The 15,632-nt window shown below is 41.1% G+C and overlaps 4 protein-coding genes across 8 annotated transcripts; 2 read left to right on the forward strand and 2 right to left on the reverse strand.

Moving 5' to 3' along the window:
* Positions 1-324: 324 nt before the first annotated feature.
* Positions 325-3,874, forward strand: LOC109178507 (probable beta-1,4-xylosyltransferase IRX14H). 2 transcript variants are annotated; one of them, XM_019328133.1, is made up of 4 exons: positions 325-1,434; positions 1,541-2,095; positions 3,224-3,414; positions 3,460-3,874. In XM_019328133.1, exons 1-4 carry the CDS (start codon positions 725-727, stop codon positions 3,495-3,497), a joined length of 1,494 nt encoding a protein of 497 aa, XP_019183678.1. In that variant the 5' UTR covers positions 325-724; the 3' UTR covers positions 3,498-3,874. The 2 variants fall into 2 exon arrangements, with proteins under 2 accessions (XP_019183678.1, XP_019183677.1); XM_019328132.1 differs by having other exon boundaries at positions 3,224-3,874.
* Positions 3,875-4,337: 463 nt separating this feature from the next.
* LOC109178432 (zingipain-2-like) lies at positions 4,338-6,177 on the forward strand. The gene is made up of 4 exons (XM_019328054.1): positions 4,338-5,133; positions 5,355-5,584; positions 5,674-5,811; positions 5,924-6,177. Exons 1-4 carry the CDS (start codon positions 4,671-4,673, stop codon positions 6,167-6,169), a joined length of 1,077 nt encoding a protein of 358 aa, XP_019183599.1. The 5' UTR covers positions 4,338-4,670; the 3' UTR covers positions 6,170-6,177.
* Positions 6,178-6,316: 139 nt separating this feature from the next.
* Positions 6,317-8,435, reverse strand: LOC109178433 (protein RER1A-like). 4 transcript variants are annotated; one of them, XM_019328057.1, is made up of 4 exons: positions 7,957-8,435; positions 6,763-6,943; positions 6,623-6,684; positions 6,317-6,528 (listed from the first exon to the last, which is right to left on the reverse strand). In XM_019328057.1, the coding sequence occupies exons 1-3, from the start codon at positions 8,328-8,330 to the stop codon at positions 6,628-6,630; spliced, it is 612 nt and encodes a 203-aa protein (XP_019183602.1). In that variant the 5' UTR covers positions 8,331-8,435; the 3' UTR covers positions 6,317-6,528; positions 6,623-6,627. The 4 variants fall into 4 exon arrangements, with proteins under 4 accessions (XP_019183602.1, XP_019183603.1, XP_019183604.1 ...); XM_019328058.1 differs by having other exon boundaries at positions 6,317-6,498; positions 6,622-6,684; XM_019328059.1 differs by having other exon boundaries at positions 6,317-6,517; positions 6,622-6,684.
* Positions 8,436-11,820: 3,385 nt separating this feature from the next.
* On the reverse strand, positions 11,821-15,399 carry LOC109178526 (probable LRR receptor-like serine/threonine-protein kinase At4g37250). The gene is made up of 2 exons (XM_019328160.1): positions 13,482-15,399; positions 11,821-12,738 (listed from the first exon to the last, which is right to left on the reverse strand). Exons 1-2 carry the CDS (start codon positions 15,112-15,114, stop codon positions 12,047-12,049), a joined length of 2,325 nt encoding a protein of 774 aa, XP_019183705.1. The 5' UTR covers positions 15,115-15,399; the 3' UTR covers positions 11,821-12,046.
* Positions 15,400-15,632: the final 233 nt, after the last annotated feature.

A 15,632-nucleotide genomic window follows, 5' to 3' on the forward strand; every position in this document is an offset into this window, starting at 1 on the left:
GAATAATATATTACAATGACTTTCCCTTTTTTACTTTAGATTTCATTAATTGCTAACATATACGAGAGTAATATATCACCCTAATTTATTTTTAAAATTCTGTCAGTGTGTGAGACTTATGGGGGTGAAGAATTTTTTTTTTTTTTTTTTTTTTTTTTACGTGCTTAACTTAATGGTTCAGTATGCAGTATTTAAGAAGAATGAAGATTTTGTGTTTTTGTAGGCAAATATTAATGCAAAATTTGATTGATAGCACCTGGATTACATGCGCAGATAATTTTACATAATTAGTCCGTATTTTGGGAAGTAATAAAGTATTTGGCAATAATGTTATGACTTTGCAAATGGGTGAAATGTGCAGATTAGGATGATGAGACAGCGCAGATTTGAGCTGGTTCAAAGCTTTTGGCTTTCATGTCGGATGACCCATTGAATCCGGGTCATCGTGGAATCGAGTTGAATTTGGGTGTGGGAGAATGGTGAGAGAGAGAGAGAGAGAGAGAGCAAAAGTAAGCGATTGTTTGATTCGTAAGCTTAAAGAAATGTTGTTTGATTATACAGCTTAACATCCCTACCAAACATTCTCTCTCTCACTTCAACAACCCCGTTTTCCCAATCTTCAAAGCCACTCTCCGATTAGCTCTCCTTTCTCCTTCAAACTCACCAGATTCCGGTTGTTGAATTGGTTGCTCGTCTTTCTGGTTGCGAAGTTGGGAGTGGAAAGATGATGAAGCTGACGGCGTTGCAGCAGCAGGCCCGCCGGAGCAACAGCTTCAGGGGATCGTCGCCTCTGGATTTGTCGTCCGACGGCGCCGTCAAGTCCCCGGCTGCTATTTTCTGGCTTCTCCTCCACGGCCTCTGCTGTCTCATTAGCCTAGTGCTCGGATTCAGGTTCTCCCGCCTCGTGCTCTTCCTTATCTTCTCCAACTCCGCCACCCCGAGCAATAACCTCTACTCCGCCCGGTTTACTGATCCCGGCGCCGCCACCGTGGCTGTTCAGCAGGCTGTGGACCACGGATCTCCGACGTTGACGAATAGCAGAGTGGTTGTGGGGCGGCACGGGATCTTAATACGGCCGTGGCCGCATCCAAACGCGACGGAGGTGATGCAGGCTCATAAGATAATTGAGATTGTTCAGAGGGAGCAGAGGTTTCAATATGGAGTCAAAACTCCTCGGACCGTGATTGCAATCACTCCCACCTATGTCCGAACCTTCCAGACCCTGCATCTCACCGGAGTTATACATTCCCTCATGAACGTGCCGTACAATGTCATCTGGATTGTCGTCGAAGCCGGCGGCGCCACCAATGAGACCGCCTCATTGCTCGCCAACTCAGGACTCAGGACTATCCACTTAGGACTTGGCGACAAAATGCCTATTATGTGGGAAGATCGCCACAAATTGGAGTCAAAAATGCGAGTTAGGGCTTTGAGGTATGCCAATTAATGAACCTATACTTATCCTTTCAGCCTTGTATTTAAGTTAAAGTTTGCAGTTTCTGGACTTTGGATTTGATTTGGTAGTCTTGTGATTGGCCAGATACATTAGAGATGAGAAACTGGATGGATTGTTGATGTTTATGGATGATAGTAATATGCATAGTTTGGAGGTTTTTGATGAGATCCAAAAGGTTAAATGGTTTGGTGCCCTTCCTGTTGGCATTATAGCTCATTCAGCTGGCGCTGATGAGGAGCTCTCAGTGATCAAGAAAAACGGTGAAAAGAATTCGCAGCTGCCAGTTCAAGGTCCAGTTTGCAATTCTTCGAAGCATCTGATAGGTTGGCATACCTTCGATTCATCCCCCTTTGCGGAAAGGAGTGCAAGATACATTGGTGACAAGGCGGTTGTGCTGCCAAGAAAGCTTGAATGGGCTGTCTTTGTGTTGAATTCTAGACTGCTGTGGAGAGATGCTGATGACAAGCCGGAATGGGTTAAGGATTTGGACATTGCAACTGAAGCCGGGGAAGATATTGAGAGCCCGTTGTCTTTGTTGAAGGATTCTTCCATGGTGGAGCCTCTTGGGAGTTGTGGACACAAAGTTATGGTGTGGTGGCTTCGCGTTGAGGGAAGGGCCGACAGCAAATTCCCTGCCAGGTCCGTCTTTTGCTACTCTTACTATTCAGAATATTGTGCGCTTTTAGTCTTCATACTGTAATACGTTATCTTTGACTGATGATTGCTTGCAGCTTGCTTTTACTTGCAAATTTGTTCTATAGATCACTATCTCATCTTAGAGGAATAACATAACATAACAGAATTTCCCATTTACTTGTTCTTATGCTACAAAATCAACTAAATTTGAGCGGTTATGGTGAATGGAAGAATGACACAGAAGGAGTGAAGGACTAAATGAAGGTTGAAAGTAAGAAGAATAAAAAGTGATTTTGCTAAGAAACAGTTTTAGAGGTGGCAGTTATCCATACAAAGAAAAGCAAACATGCTTAATCCTTAGTGTAGTCCTCTACTAATTTGGTCATTAGGTATCTTGTAATCAAAGTAGCTAAACTCTTAGGCCCTAATGTAAGCTCATTCATGGATGCATCCTTAATGATTATCAACTATTGACATAGTAATAAGTAATAACTAATATGTACCAATCATTATACAATGGACCATGTTTCACCTTGTAAAGTAAGGTGAACCACTGATATAAGATTCATTTTTAATATACTAAAGGTTCATTTTTAATATATTGAATATTCATTTTTTGTATAAAAGTTCATTATTTGGTATACTATCTAAAAATGAACTTTTCAGTACATTAAAAATCAATCTTCAGCATACTTGCCAAGCACCTTGTGCTCAGATGGCATGTAATGACCTCTCCCCCATGTGAGAGGTCATGAGATCGAGCCTCAATGTTTGAATATATACTACAATGTAATAGAGTTAGTAGCATGCACAGGCGCATGTAAGCTATGATTTGGCATATTCTTGGGTGGGTAGCATGGAATTCCAAATTCTACCAGTCAGTCAAAAATCTTGTAACATTGTATATCTGTGTCTATCAAGATTTGTGATTGGCTTAGACGAGTCTTTAAGCTTATGGTGGATTTGTTCTACACTCGGATCTTATGATTTAATGTGTTGTATGTCTGAATACATAGCGTCCATCCTGTTACTAGCACAGTGAAACAGCAAAATCGCACCTTGTGCAAGGAAGTCGTTTGCTATCATATTTTTGACAGCCACTAAAATTCACACTTCTCTGTACCTATGCAGATGGATAATTGACCCTCCGCTGGATGTTACTGTCCCAGCAAAGCGCACGCCATGGCCGGATGCTCCTCCAGAGCTGCCCACTGTTGAAAAGCTAGTCATCAACCAAGAGAACAACATCGAGAAGCGCACTGCAAAACCACGAACCAAAAGGCGCACTTCTAGGAAGAGGAAGCATGTAGCAAAGAATGCAGATGAAAACGTCTCCACCAAGAATTCCATCAAGAAATAGAATGCAGATGAAAACATCTCCACCAAGAATTCCATCAAGAAATAGTAAAGATCCTGAATTGGATGGCTATCACCATTGTTTATACTCACTCATCTACAGACAACTAGTCATGCCTTCAACATCATCAAGTTTGAGAACTACACGACCATCCTTGTTTCGTAAATATGAGATGGCATCCCTTACCATAGCAGTTGATACATACATACTTGTTCAGCCCATCTAGTTTTCATATATTCTTTTTGTTTTTTTTTTTCCCTCAGTTTTTGCCCCATTTTGTTTATTGTCATTGAATTGTGAACTGTTTCAAAAAGAAATTTAGTCTTGCAACATTTCTGCTTGGCTGAAAGCCTAAAAATTGTATTCCTACTTTGTGCATGATGATCATTCTTGTTCAATTTTTGGATATTATTATTGGGATTTAATCTTTGTTATAAAATATCATTTTTCTTTATCCAAATAAGGTTGAGAGTTTATAATTTGTGTAACACATTACAAATGAAATCATAAATATTTTTTTTATTCAATTTAGAATCAAAAGGGAGAATCTTAACTTGTATCATTAGAGTAAAATATATTTACTAATATTTTCTTTAATATTAACCGTATGAAAATTATCTAGCCTTCTTGGTAGAATTGATTGTGCAATTTATACTAATTTATTTTTTTTATGGTCCTTTAGCTGCTAGATTCATAAGGTGAGTTTCAGTTTGAACATATTATTAATTTATTTTTTTGTAGTCTTTTACCAGTTAGATTCATAAAGCGAGTTTCAGTCTGAGCATATTAATAACTTGAGCGTATTTTCACGTAGCAGGTTGTAAATTTTTTCGTAAATTAAAGTTTAAAATAAAAAGAAAAAGTTCCATTGGTTGAAAGAACGGGCAGCATATACCAAAAGATTGGGCGGCCACTGCAAACACTATCAAGTGGCCTTTTAGTGATATGATTCATAAACATTTACGAGTCTGACGGCGCTAAAAACTACAGATCAAGCTATTTCCCAAGAACTAAAGATATACCTTTTATAATCTTGGCGGTAATTATCATCATTATTAAAGTCACGAGTCCCAATAACGACATTAACTAACAATAATACACGAATTTATTATCCATTTCATGCAACTATATAAATCCCAACTTCAAGCTTCTTACACTCAATCCATCCATCCACACTTGAGCTGATCGAGCTAGCTTCCTCTGCTCTGCTCTGTGTCAGCCATGGCGTTTGTAGTGACCCCACTATTCTTCATCTTCTTCGCATCATTTTGTTATGCACTTGACATGTCCATCCTCGACTATAACAAACCACCGACATGGCGAAGTGATGAAGAGGTGAAGGGTGTACACCAACAGTGGCTGGCGGAGCATGGGAAAGCGTATAATGGGGTGGGAGAGATGGATAAAAGATTCGAAATTTTTAAGGATAATTTGAAGTTCATCGACGAACATAACAGCATGGAGAATCAAACGTACAAGGTGGGGTTGAACAACTTCGCTGACCTCACAAACGACGAGTACCGGTCCAGGTTTTTGGGCACGAGGAATGATGCTAAGCGCCGCTACGTCAAGTCCAGAAACACCAGCCAACGTTACGGTTTCCGGCCTAGCAAGACGCTGCCGGAATCCGTTGATTGGAGGAACAACGGCGCCGTTGCTCCCGTCAAGGATCAAGGAAGTTGCGGTAATATGTGTGTGTGTGTGTTTTTTTCGTTGTTGTTAAAAGCGTAATCAACCATCACTACGTCGAGAGTTTACATTGGATAAATTTCGTGACCATCGACAAAGGACATAATTGACTAGCTTAAACCAAGAAGCTAATAATCTGTAATTAATACCTGAGGGTGTAGATTTTTCGTTCCAACTAAAAGTGTCATGGCAACAAATCTGTATCTTTAATTTCAGGGAGTTGTTGGGCATTTTCAACTGTCGCGGCAGTTGAAAGCATAAACCAAATAGTTACAGGGGAGCTGGTAACACTTTCGGAGCAAGAACTGGTAGACTGTGACAGGTCCTATAACGAAGGCTGCAATGGCGGCCTTATGGACTATGCATTTCAGTTCATCGTTTCCAATGGCGGCATTGACACAGAAGCTCACTACCCATACAGAGGCAGCGATGGAGTTTGTGATTCCGTAAGGAGCCACACAATCACAATATAATCACACTTTTCTTCATCAAAGGGACTAAAAATTTCTAACCTTTCTTGCATGAATTATTACAGAAGAATGCCAAGACTGTTACCATAGATGGCTATGAAGATGTTCCACAAAACGAGAATGCGCTAAAGAAGGCTGTGGCACATCAACCCGTGAGTGTTGCCATTGAAGCCTCTGGCAGGGCATTCCAGTTTTACTCATCGGTAATTCAAAGTTCTCTACTTTGTTGGACTGCTAGCAGACATTAAGGTTAGGTTTTTCAGTGAGTTACTACAAGGTTCAAGCTTAGCTTACTCTTGGCATGAACATCCACAGGGAATATTTACTGGGAAATGCGGAACAGAGTTGGACCATGCAGTGGTGGTGGTAGGCTACGGCTCAGAAAATGGTTCAGACTATTGGATAGTGAAGAACTCTTGGGGTAGCAGCTGGGGCGAGGGCGGCTATGTTAGAATGGAGCGCAATGTGGGTGGCACTCATTCTGGAAAGTGCGGGATTACAATGGAGGCTTCTTATCCCATCAAGAATGGTGGATCTAATAAGGATTATAGCAGTGCTTGATATGAAGAAGAACATCTAATACCAAGATTGTAGTACAATCCATTGATAGTTTTCATTCAGTTGTTATTGCTTTGTTTTCTTTTAGGTCTATGTTCATCAAAGAGCAATGGACTAAACATTTCATTGTCATGATTCTTTGAGCACTGATTGAAAAACATAATGAGGAAAGGCTAACCTTTGCTTCAATTGCTGTTAATTCACGGTCTGCATCACAATAGGTAGGATACAAGTATAGTCCATACAGCTATGCTTTACATTCAAGTTAAAATCAAGGCTTCCTTCAAGCTAGATATCATCGGCTCCTCATTTTTGTCAGTAGATGGAAGATCCTGCTAGCCAAAGAAAAAACTGCCATAAAAATGCGGAAGCTCATATAAAGCATTGGCTGTCGAGCAAAAATGCATCACAATAAAACAGATCTAAATTTTTAGAGAATGACATACAACAAGTACCTGAATCTAGACGTTCTCACTTTCACTTGAAGGAGTTGAAGGTGCTTTCTTCCCATCATAACGCTGAAATGGATAGATGAATCTTAAATGAAAGAAGCTAATGCTGGGGATTAAAGTTGAAATGCAAATGACTATAAGTACCTGTTTCCCAAAAGAAAACGGCAAATATTTGTATTTCATCATGTGCAATATCTGCCTCCTCATAGTAAGCGTGAACAATACCATCCAATAGAAAAGGAGGATTGGCCAAAACACAGGCACATCAAACAGACTGAAGAATGTCATCACCATAGCAATGCAGAATGCCTTTGTAATCGAATACCTTCAAACAAAAATCAGTCAGCATCTGAGAAATTCTTGGTTGTATAATTTCGCTAATAACAAGTACATATAGTGGAAGTGCACATCAGTCATCACATAGCCGTATTTGGGACAGGACCATGAACCACTTGCAGACACTCCAGAAATTTTGCTCATCGCAATTTGGATAAAATACATTAACACTAAAAGAGATACCTGAACTTTCGCAATTTGGATAAAATACATTAACACTAAAAGAGATACCTGAACTTTGACAATATACGTGAATATCATAACATGCCTATCTATACATTCTGCACCAAAACAAATCACTTGCAAGACTATGCCGTGGTAGTATAATACTCCCCTACCTCGAAGCATCATAAGGAAATCATTCTGGGCATGGTGTTATACTAGAGTGTAATAACATTCACACTCTGTTTAAAACCTGGAACTAATCAGTGAGGAAAGGAAAAGCCATGGAAAAAGAACATTACACCGAAGAAACAAAAAACACTCATTTTTATATTCTTATAAGAGGAAACGAAAAATATTATTTTTTGGGGAAAGGGAAAAGAAAATGCTCTTATCTTTTTTTTTTTTTTTTTTATATTTTTATTGGTTATACCAACACATGGAGCATTTCGTTTATATGTTTGGAAGGATTTTTCAACTCCAAACATTCCCATCTTTACAAATTTAGACCTTCCCATCTTTACAAATTTAAACCTTCCCCCACTCTATTGTGAGGAATCTGAGAACATCAGTGATTGATTCAAACTACTCGGGGAGGGATGCTAATCCTAAATATGCCGACCAGTATGCAAACATAATGAAACTTGCTGGACATGCATGAACTTCACATTTTCATTATCAATTTATTTCAAAATACTTTTTGATAACGGGAAACATTCATAGTTCGGAAAAGGGTATCAACCTTATTCACATTACAGTCACAGATTAAGAATACAAAATCAAGGGACGTTTCTAAGGGGAAAAGTACCGAAATTGGCGAAGTAAAATTCAGAAGATTACCAGAATTTGAATTCAGGAAGGCGACGAACGAAGGGACGGAACTCGTCCGATTCCTGGGTGGGCAGGGTGGGTCCAGAATCAAGTTCTGGGTCAACCTGAGGGGAGAGAAATCCAATGAGGAGGTTAAGGATATAGATGCCGAGGGCGTATGAGACGACGTAGAACCCTTGAAGCAGGAATACTCGCACCACATAGACCAAAGCTAGGGCAAGGAATGCGATCCAGCGGTAGAGAAAGTGCGGCAAAGTTTTATCGAGCAAGTGCTGGTATCGCCGGGATAACACAACGGTAAACCGGGTCACTTCTTCAGACGACGGAGTTAATGACCTTCCGCCGCCATCGACGGCGGCTGCAGCGTCGCTGCTGCTTTCCATCCGGTGCAGGTGTTCTTAACGCTTACTTGACGTCTATAAACGATTGTGTTCAACTGCGAAACGCTTTGGGATGATATCATATATGTCCAACGAAACGGACGGGTTAGGAGAGTTTTGCGGGTCGGTAATTGTTATATTTTCGTTGATCAACTCTATTTTTTTTAAAAAAAAAAAACAAACTGACATTTTCATTAGTTTGTATTTTATAAAATAGGGATAAAGGTAAAAATGTCAACTAGACTTCTTCAACTATAGACTAAAATGTAATTAACCCCTTAAACTATCAAAAGCTTCAATTAGATCCTTCATTTTTTTATTTTTATGCAATTAAGTTAATTAATAGGTTACATCTAAGTTACAGCCTCACACGTAAAATTCTTTTAAATAAAAAAGAATTAAAAATTAATTAAAATAAAAATATATTTTTAATTCAAATAAATTAATATTAAAAAAAAAAAGTCTAGCGACTGCTTAGTTTCTCCGTCTAACTGGACATAGAAGCCAACCTAGCTTCTCCGCCTAGTTGGACGGAGACGCAGGCCATGGTTTCTCCTTCCAGTTGGATGAAGAAACCGACTTCTTCGTCCAAGGTTTTTTTTTTTAAAAAAATAAATCAATTTTACCTGCTATTACTTTGTGTTTACCTGCTAATTGCACAAATTTAAGAAGTTATTGACTTAATTACATACAAGTGAAGAGATGAAGGGCCTAATGGGAGTTTTTGTTAATTTATGGGACTAATTGTACTTTGACTTATACTTGAAGGGCCTATTTGACCCTTATTCCTTTGTACGGAGTAATATAATATCAAAGTTTAGAACATCTTGAATGAAATAAGGAGGGTTATAGAACCACTCTCTACGGTCAGGCACAGAGACTGAATCCCTAGCTAATGGATGTGCTACTTGGTTCGCAGACCGTCTAACACAAGAAAATTTAAGATGATTAAATAGCCTAACAATTGCTTTAATAATATCATTAACTAAGTTGCTTACGTTCTCTTAGGAGATAATGATCTAGAAAACAAGTAGAGCATCCATCTCCACCACCACTTGGTCATAACCCAGTTCCTTAATCCAGCTTAAAGCCTCCCGAATTCCTATAGCTTCAGCGTCTTGAACACAATATAGCCCCTTCTATTGCATAGCTCTGGCAACAACAAACTGACCTTGGTTATCCCTTAACGCACAACCCAGCCTTGTAACTTTTTCTCCCAAGTTGAGAGCAACATCTACATTGGCTTTAATCCAACCTTTAGGGGGTCTCTTCCATTTTATCTCCAACTTAGGTTGTGTCGTTGACTGAGAACATCTTCTCTTATGAGTTTTCCTCCAGTTGATCAGGAACGAATTTGCACCTTCAACAATACTTTGTGGCTCCGTGTTTATGTTGTTCCAGCTTGTTATTTTAACAAGTCATAATGAAAAAAAAAACAAAAAAAAAACATTTCCTCTCTTCATCAAGCTTATTGAAAATTGTCACCAACTCGTCCTAGGGGTTATGAGAATATAAGCCAACTAAATACCAACAGTTTTGCGCCATTACACACTCTTTAAATAGATGTTTAACAGATTCAGGCCTCGTTGCACAAAAGATGCATTACACAATCTGGAAGGGATGACACTAGACCAACCTGAGGTCTATAGAAGACTGGTTGGTAAACTGCTCTATCTGACAAACACAAGACCAGACATAACATTTGCTGTGCAGTAGTTGAGTCAGTTTGTGGATAAGCCTAGAAACACTCATTTGACTGCAGCTCACAGGGTGCTAAAGTAGCTCAAAGGTTCACCTGGCAAAGGCCTTTTTTACTCATCTAATCCTCACATCAAATTGAAGGGGTTTTCTAATTCAGATTGGGCAACATGTCCAGAAAGCAGAAAATCCATTACTGGCTTTTGCATCTATCTTGGGGATTCTTTAATCTCATGGACAAAAAAAAAAAAAACAAGCTACCGTGTCCAGGTCATCTTCTGAAGCAGAATACAGGGCCCTAGCAACAACAACATGTGAGATACAATGGCTCTCATTTCTGTTGGTAGATCTGAAAGCATATGACAACAGTCCAGTGGCTCTATTTTGTGATAATCTTTCTGCAATTGCCATTGGAGAGAACTATGTGTTTCATGAACGTACGAAACACATAGAAATAGATTGTCACTTGGTTAGGCAAAAGATTCATGAAGGACTGATTAAGCTTCTGGCCATTCCCTCTCACAAATAGACTGCAGATGGCTTTACTAAGCCTTTATTCAAGACTGTATTTGATATTTTTCATGATAAGCTGGGCCTGCAGGATCTTCATACTCCAGCTTACGGGGGTGACAAAGTAAGGACATTCTCATCATCATGCAAAGCAAAGCTCAGTAGCTCAGAAGTCTCATCTTTCATCTTCTGGAAAGCATAATAAGGCCAAAGGGCTTTTCTATCTTTGTACTCCATTGTGTTAGTTATAACCGTTTTCCTTTTTCTCCCCTTGTATATAAGTGTATTCTTCTTCCCTCCATGGAAAAGTTCTTCAGTTCTCTGTACCTCTCACACTCATACAGAGTTAATAAAGCTTTCATTCTTTTCAATCATGTGCTGAGCCATTTCATCAGGGATATTCAGAACCTGAATCCAGAATACTACTTGGGATAATGAAATGTCAAAAGGGGACTCATTATCCTTCAGCCAATGTAAAACCATCAAGCTTTGTTCAAAGGACCAAGGGCTATCTTCCAAAATTCTAGAGATATCAACCTCGTGGAAAAATTGAAAGAGGAATAAGTTGATTGACAGTTCCTTGATACAAACTCCTTTACCTGAATTCCAGACAGCTGCCACTTTCAAAATGTCCGTTTTGATAGGTTTGTTTATCACTAATCTTCCCACCATAGTGTATTTGTTGTCTACAGTTGTTACGAGTTGCTCCTCGTCGCCTATCACCATCCCCATTTCCTCCTCTTCGTTTAGAGATAAAGAGGTTCATTTCTCTTCGAGTGGACGCGACCCTGCGCCAACCATGGAGAAGCAGATCACAGAAGGAGGTACAAAACCAACGCAAATAGAGCAGGGAAGAATATGAAGAGGTTGAAACAAAACGAAAGAAAACCTTAGTCACACACGAACGAGAAAGAGAAAAAAAGTCGGTATTCTTCAAGATACAATTGAAGGCTTTGGCAGACGAAATGCTGACCATTACCAAGGGATTAGAAAAATTGTATCAACTCATTATACACAAATTAGTTCCATTACACTATGTTGACAAATAAAATATAAAATTTGGCCTGCACAGTATGTCACTTGGTTTTCAGGTGATGATAAACTACAGGTAATGACACAGGAGGGTTCGGTGATTTACCCCTCATGCTTATTGATTATAGCTGCTACGAGTTTTCTCATAAATCAAATGTTAATATTAGTTTTTTTATACATATACATATGTGTGTGTGTAAACAATATGAAACTAAAAAAGTGATGTTTAATTTTGTATGAAAATGAACGCAAATATCTTAATATATTGTGTGATTAATGAATTATGCAAAGGAATCCAACTCCCAACGTCTGTAAAGGTCATGAGGTGTGACAACAATATACGACATTATTTTTGAAGAGAGTTACCATCACATTCTAATAACTATTCTATCTAAAAGTAAAAAAAGAATAGTTAGCCAAACATACAGTCTCTGGATGTGTCTCTAAAAGCGAGTCACGTCCTTATCATCATTGTTACGTTAAATAGCATAATAGTATGAGGGAGAAGTAGTAGTTGGGAAGTTGTCAAGCGCTTGGATGACTTCTTTCATGGTTGGTCTTTTGTGTGGAACGGGAGATATGCAAGTGTATCCTAATCTAACCAGTGTGTAAAAGGCTTCTTCTTTCCCCTCCATGTCAGCACGGATAGTGACGTCAGCCATCTTCAACACCCTACTTTTTTCCTCATCCCCCAACTTAACGGCTCCGACCATCGGCCCGGGACACATCTCATCAGAAACGATGACTTTTCCGATCAAAAACTCCAACAACACCACACCAAAAGAGAACACATCCCATTTCGGGTTGGGCTTGAGATTCCGAAGCGACTCGGGTGCGTGATAGGGCGATATACCCAGCGCGCTGGGGCTCGGGCTGGGCGTAGGCCCGGATGCGAAATCCTGCAAGCTTTCGCGAGAGGTAGTGGACCTCTTGCTGCCCAAATTACGGGCCGATCCATAAGCCTTGTGACTGCTTTCACCAGTGATGAGCCTCTCAAGCCCAAAATCCCCGATCTTGGGCTCCATATCCCCGCCCAATAATATGTTACTGGGCTTCAGATTCCCGTGGACATGCTTCTTGTCGTGAATGTAACTCAGCCCACGCGCCACCCCTCTGGCAATCCTCAGCCGCACCCCCCACGGTAGATGACACGGTGAACACCCGGGTTTCCCTGCAACATCGATCAACAATCATTAAACAAGACAGTACACGCTAAAAGCTACCCAGAATTAGCTAAAATTGGGGGGCGTAAGAGTAACGCCCAGAAGAGGTAGGACACTTCATTTTCCATGCAAGTCAGCTCCAGAAGAAGACAATTCTGGGCAGAAAAATTGGATATTTATGTCCCTATCAATGGCCGTGGACCATCCAGAAAACCTATTATTTCACCACTTGGCATGACAACGCAGTTGACTTGTACTACGTTGCTGATTCTTAGTGCATTAAAAACACTGGTTTTAGTTACAACTACTCCCACCACCATATTTAACTCTCTCAATCCCTGTCCTTGCCAGCCCTTCTATTTCTTTTTAAGAAAAACCAACAGTCACTAATTCAGGATATGCACAGAGTACTCGCACGAGCTTAGTTCAATGGTTTAGTAGGCAGTATTTGGAGTAAGAGACCAAAGTTGGAGGCGGCAATGTGGTTATATCCAAAGTGGGCAGATTCCGTGTGCGCTCACCCGTGCTTATGTGAAATGGAAACCAATAAAAATTTCTAAAATGGTGACACGTTACTCCATCTTGCAGACCTCATCAAACCTAATATGAACTTCTTTATTGCATGGGGCTACTGGAATATTACTATAATTAGGATTAGGAATTTGTTAAGTTAATGTAAGTCTGTAAAAACATAGCAGTAGTTTGCAGAAAGGTAAATGGATAATGGAAAGAAGATTTAGGGAAGACTTACTGTAACGTGCATTGGCTAGACTGCCATTGGGGACGAAGTCGTAGATTACCAGTTTCTCGTCGGCGCCCCAGTAGAATCCTCGGATTCTTACTAGATTCGGGTGTATCAGCTTAGCGATGACCCGGACCTGGGTTTCGAATTCCCGGAATCGTTCGAAGCCGCTCTCGCCGATGCGCCGGACGGCGAGGGTTGTGCCGTCTTGCAACACCGCTTTGTACAGAATGCTGGAGCCGCTGGCGCCGAGAATGTAGGCCGAGGCTTTAAGCAGAGTTTCCAGCTCCAATTCTTTTTCCCCGTCTAGGGTTACTAGTTCGCCGGTTTTCTGCTCTGCTTGCACTTGTGGGGGTTGGCCTTTCTGCGACTCCTCGCTCTCGGAGGCGGTGGTTTCCGAGGCGTCGTCGTCGTCGGCGTCGGCGTCGGCGTGCCTCTGGGTCTTCAAACACGTCCATGACCTTAGCCAGTTGTATTCCGTCGGGGATGCGGAGGATGATGCCCAGTCGAAGTCTTTTGCGCTTTCCGCTTCTTTCTTTATCGTTCCTTCTATGGCTTTCCGTCGCTTGGCGCGATAGGCGTAGATGAAAATCAGTGCGAGAATTCCGACTGCGGCGACGTCTCCGACTACAATTGCGATAATCGAGCCGGTTTTGAGACGGGTGCGTGACGCAGGGGATGAACCGGAGCCGGAATCAGGCGAGTCCGCAGCCGCGGGATTTGACTGTATTGTTTTTGGAATGGCGGCGATTGCCGGCGGCGAAGTTGGTTCCGACGCGTGACAGAGGTTTTCCAGTGGGACGCCGCACAGTTCCGGGTTCCCGGCGAAGGCTTTCACGTCTTGGTTCAAGAAAACACTGGAATCTGGAATTTCGCCGCTTAAATTGTTGAAGGAGAGATCGAGGGTCGCGTTCGGCGGGATCCTGCTGGAAAATTCCGGCGGGATTTCGCCGGAAAATCTGTTGAAGGAAACGTTGAGGTAACGCAGATTGGTTCCCCCGAAGTTTGGAGGCAAAGATCCGTTTATCAAATTAGACGACAAATCCAATTCTTGGACGGCGTCGAACCCGCCGTGAAGTGACCCGGACAAGTAATTATCTTTCAAGTTAACGGCCGTTAGATTCTGAAGACCCGCTAAACTTTCCGGCACCACACCTGCTAACGCGTTACCGGAGAGATTCAGAGACCGAAGACTCCTGAGACGCCCAACGGTCTCCGGCAGCTGGCCGGAGATTTGATTGTTGGAAAAATCGAGACTTTGAAGCTGCGAAGCGGCAAAGAGAGCGGAAGGAATGGAGCCATTGATGGAATTGTTAGAGAGGTCAAGATTCCGAAGGAAGTGAATCATTCCAAGAGTGGAAACAACAGAGCCGAGAATCTGAGAATCGGGAAGCGCCAACCCAGTAACTCGGAGACCGGCGTCGGCGTCGGAAGCGTTAGCCGCCTCACAAGTGACGCCGCGCCATGAGCACGGCGTATTGTCGCCGGCGTTCCAGTTACTCAACACGCCCAGAGGATCACTGGAAACACTCAACTTGAAACTCATCAACAGAACCCCATCAATGTTAAGCCCAAGACAAGGAAAAACAAGAAGAAAGAAGCAAACAATTCTCCCGACATTAAAGGTTTGGAAAGTAGTCATGATTCTTGAAAAGGTCTCAACATCTCTGATCTTTTCCTCCCTATACTAAAAACCAGAGAGAAAGAGGTTATTTAGAGGGAGAAGGAGACTGGGAAATGAATGAATTGAAAGATTTATGAGAGTGTAGAAAAAGGGGACCATGTGATGTGAAGTAATTAAGGTTGTAAAATAATGAAAGACATCGAAAACCAAACTTCCTCGCTACCAATATGCCGTGTTCAGACCATTGCTGATAGGCTATCTTTAAAGAAATTTAGTACTCCCAGAAATTCATATTTATTGCTTTCACCGCTCTCTCATCTTCCTTGTTTTGCTAACTCAAAAGTCTTCTAAACCTAAGAACTTATTCCACTTCACAATAGTATGTAACGTTTTAATATGGGGGAGGTTTGCCTTGCGAAGATATACATTCCACCTCGATAAAACATTTGGAATGATGTAAATCATATTAAGTTAGTGGCTTTCCATATTGTTAATGTCGAGTTTCAAACCCAAATATTACTTATTGAATCAGTGAA

Source organism: Ipomoea nil, unplaced genomic scaffold (genome assembly GCF_001879475.1).
Source record: "Ipomoea nil cultivar Tokyo-kokei standard unplaced genomic scaffold, Asagao_1.1 scaffold0848, whole genome shotgun sequence".
Classification (NCBI taxonomy): domain Eukaryota; kingdom Viridiplantae; phylum Streptophyta; class Magnoliopsida; order Solanales; family Convolvulaceae; genus Ipomoea; species Ipomoea nil.

Excerpts from the sequence above, each read along its gene's own strand:
- LOC109178507 (XM_019328132.1), top strand. The coding sequence starts at position 725 with ATGATGAAGCTGACGGCGTTGCAGCAGCAGGCCCGCCGGAGCAACAGC. Across the intron at positions 1,435-1,540 it reads ATGCGAGTTAGGGCTTTGAG|ATACATTAGAGATGAGAAAC; the intron begins GTATGCCAATTA and ends GTGATTGGCCAG. Across the intron at positions 2,096-3,223 it reads GACAGCAAATTCCCTGCCAG|ATGGATAATTGACCCTCCGC; the intron begins GTCCGTCTTTTG and ends GTACCTATGCAG.
- LOC109178432 (XM_019328054.1), top strand. The coding sequence starts at position 4,671 with ATGGCGTTTGTAGTGACCCCACTATTCTTCATCTTCTTCGCATCATTT. Across the intron at positions 5,585-5,673 it reads GCGATGGAGTTTGTGATTCC|AAGAATGCCAAGACTGTTAC; the intron begins GTAAGGAGCCAC and ends GAATTATTACAG. Across the intron at positions 5,812-5,923 it reads CATTCCAGTTTTACTCATCG|GGAATATTTACTGGGAAATG; the intron begins GTAATTCAAAGT and ends GAACATCCACAG.
- LOC109178433 (XM_019328057.1), bottom strand. The coding sequence starts at position 8,330 with ATGGAAAGCAGCAGCGACGCTGCAGCCGCCGTCGATGGCGGCGGAAGG. Across the intron at positions 6,944-7,956 it reads CTTCCTGAATTCAAATTCTG|GTATTCGATTACAAAGGCAT; the intron begins GTAATCTTCTGA and ends TTTTGTTTGAAG. Across the intron at positions 6,685-6,762 it reads CGTTTTCTTTTGGGAAACAG|CGTTATGATGGGAAGAAAGC; the intron begins GTACTTATAGTC and ends TATCCATTTCAG.
- LOC109178526 (XM_019328160.1), bottom strand. The coding sequence starts at position 15,114 with ATGACTACTTTCCAAACCTTTAATGTCGGGAGAATTGTTTGCTTCTTT. Across the intron at positions 12,739-13,481 it reads TCTAGCCAATGCACGTTACA|GGAAACCCGGGTGTTCACCG; the intron begins GTAAGTCTTCCC and ends TCGATGTTGCAG.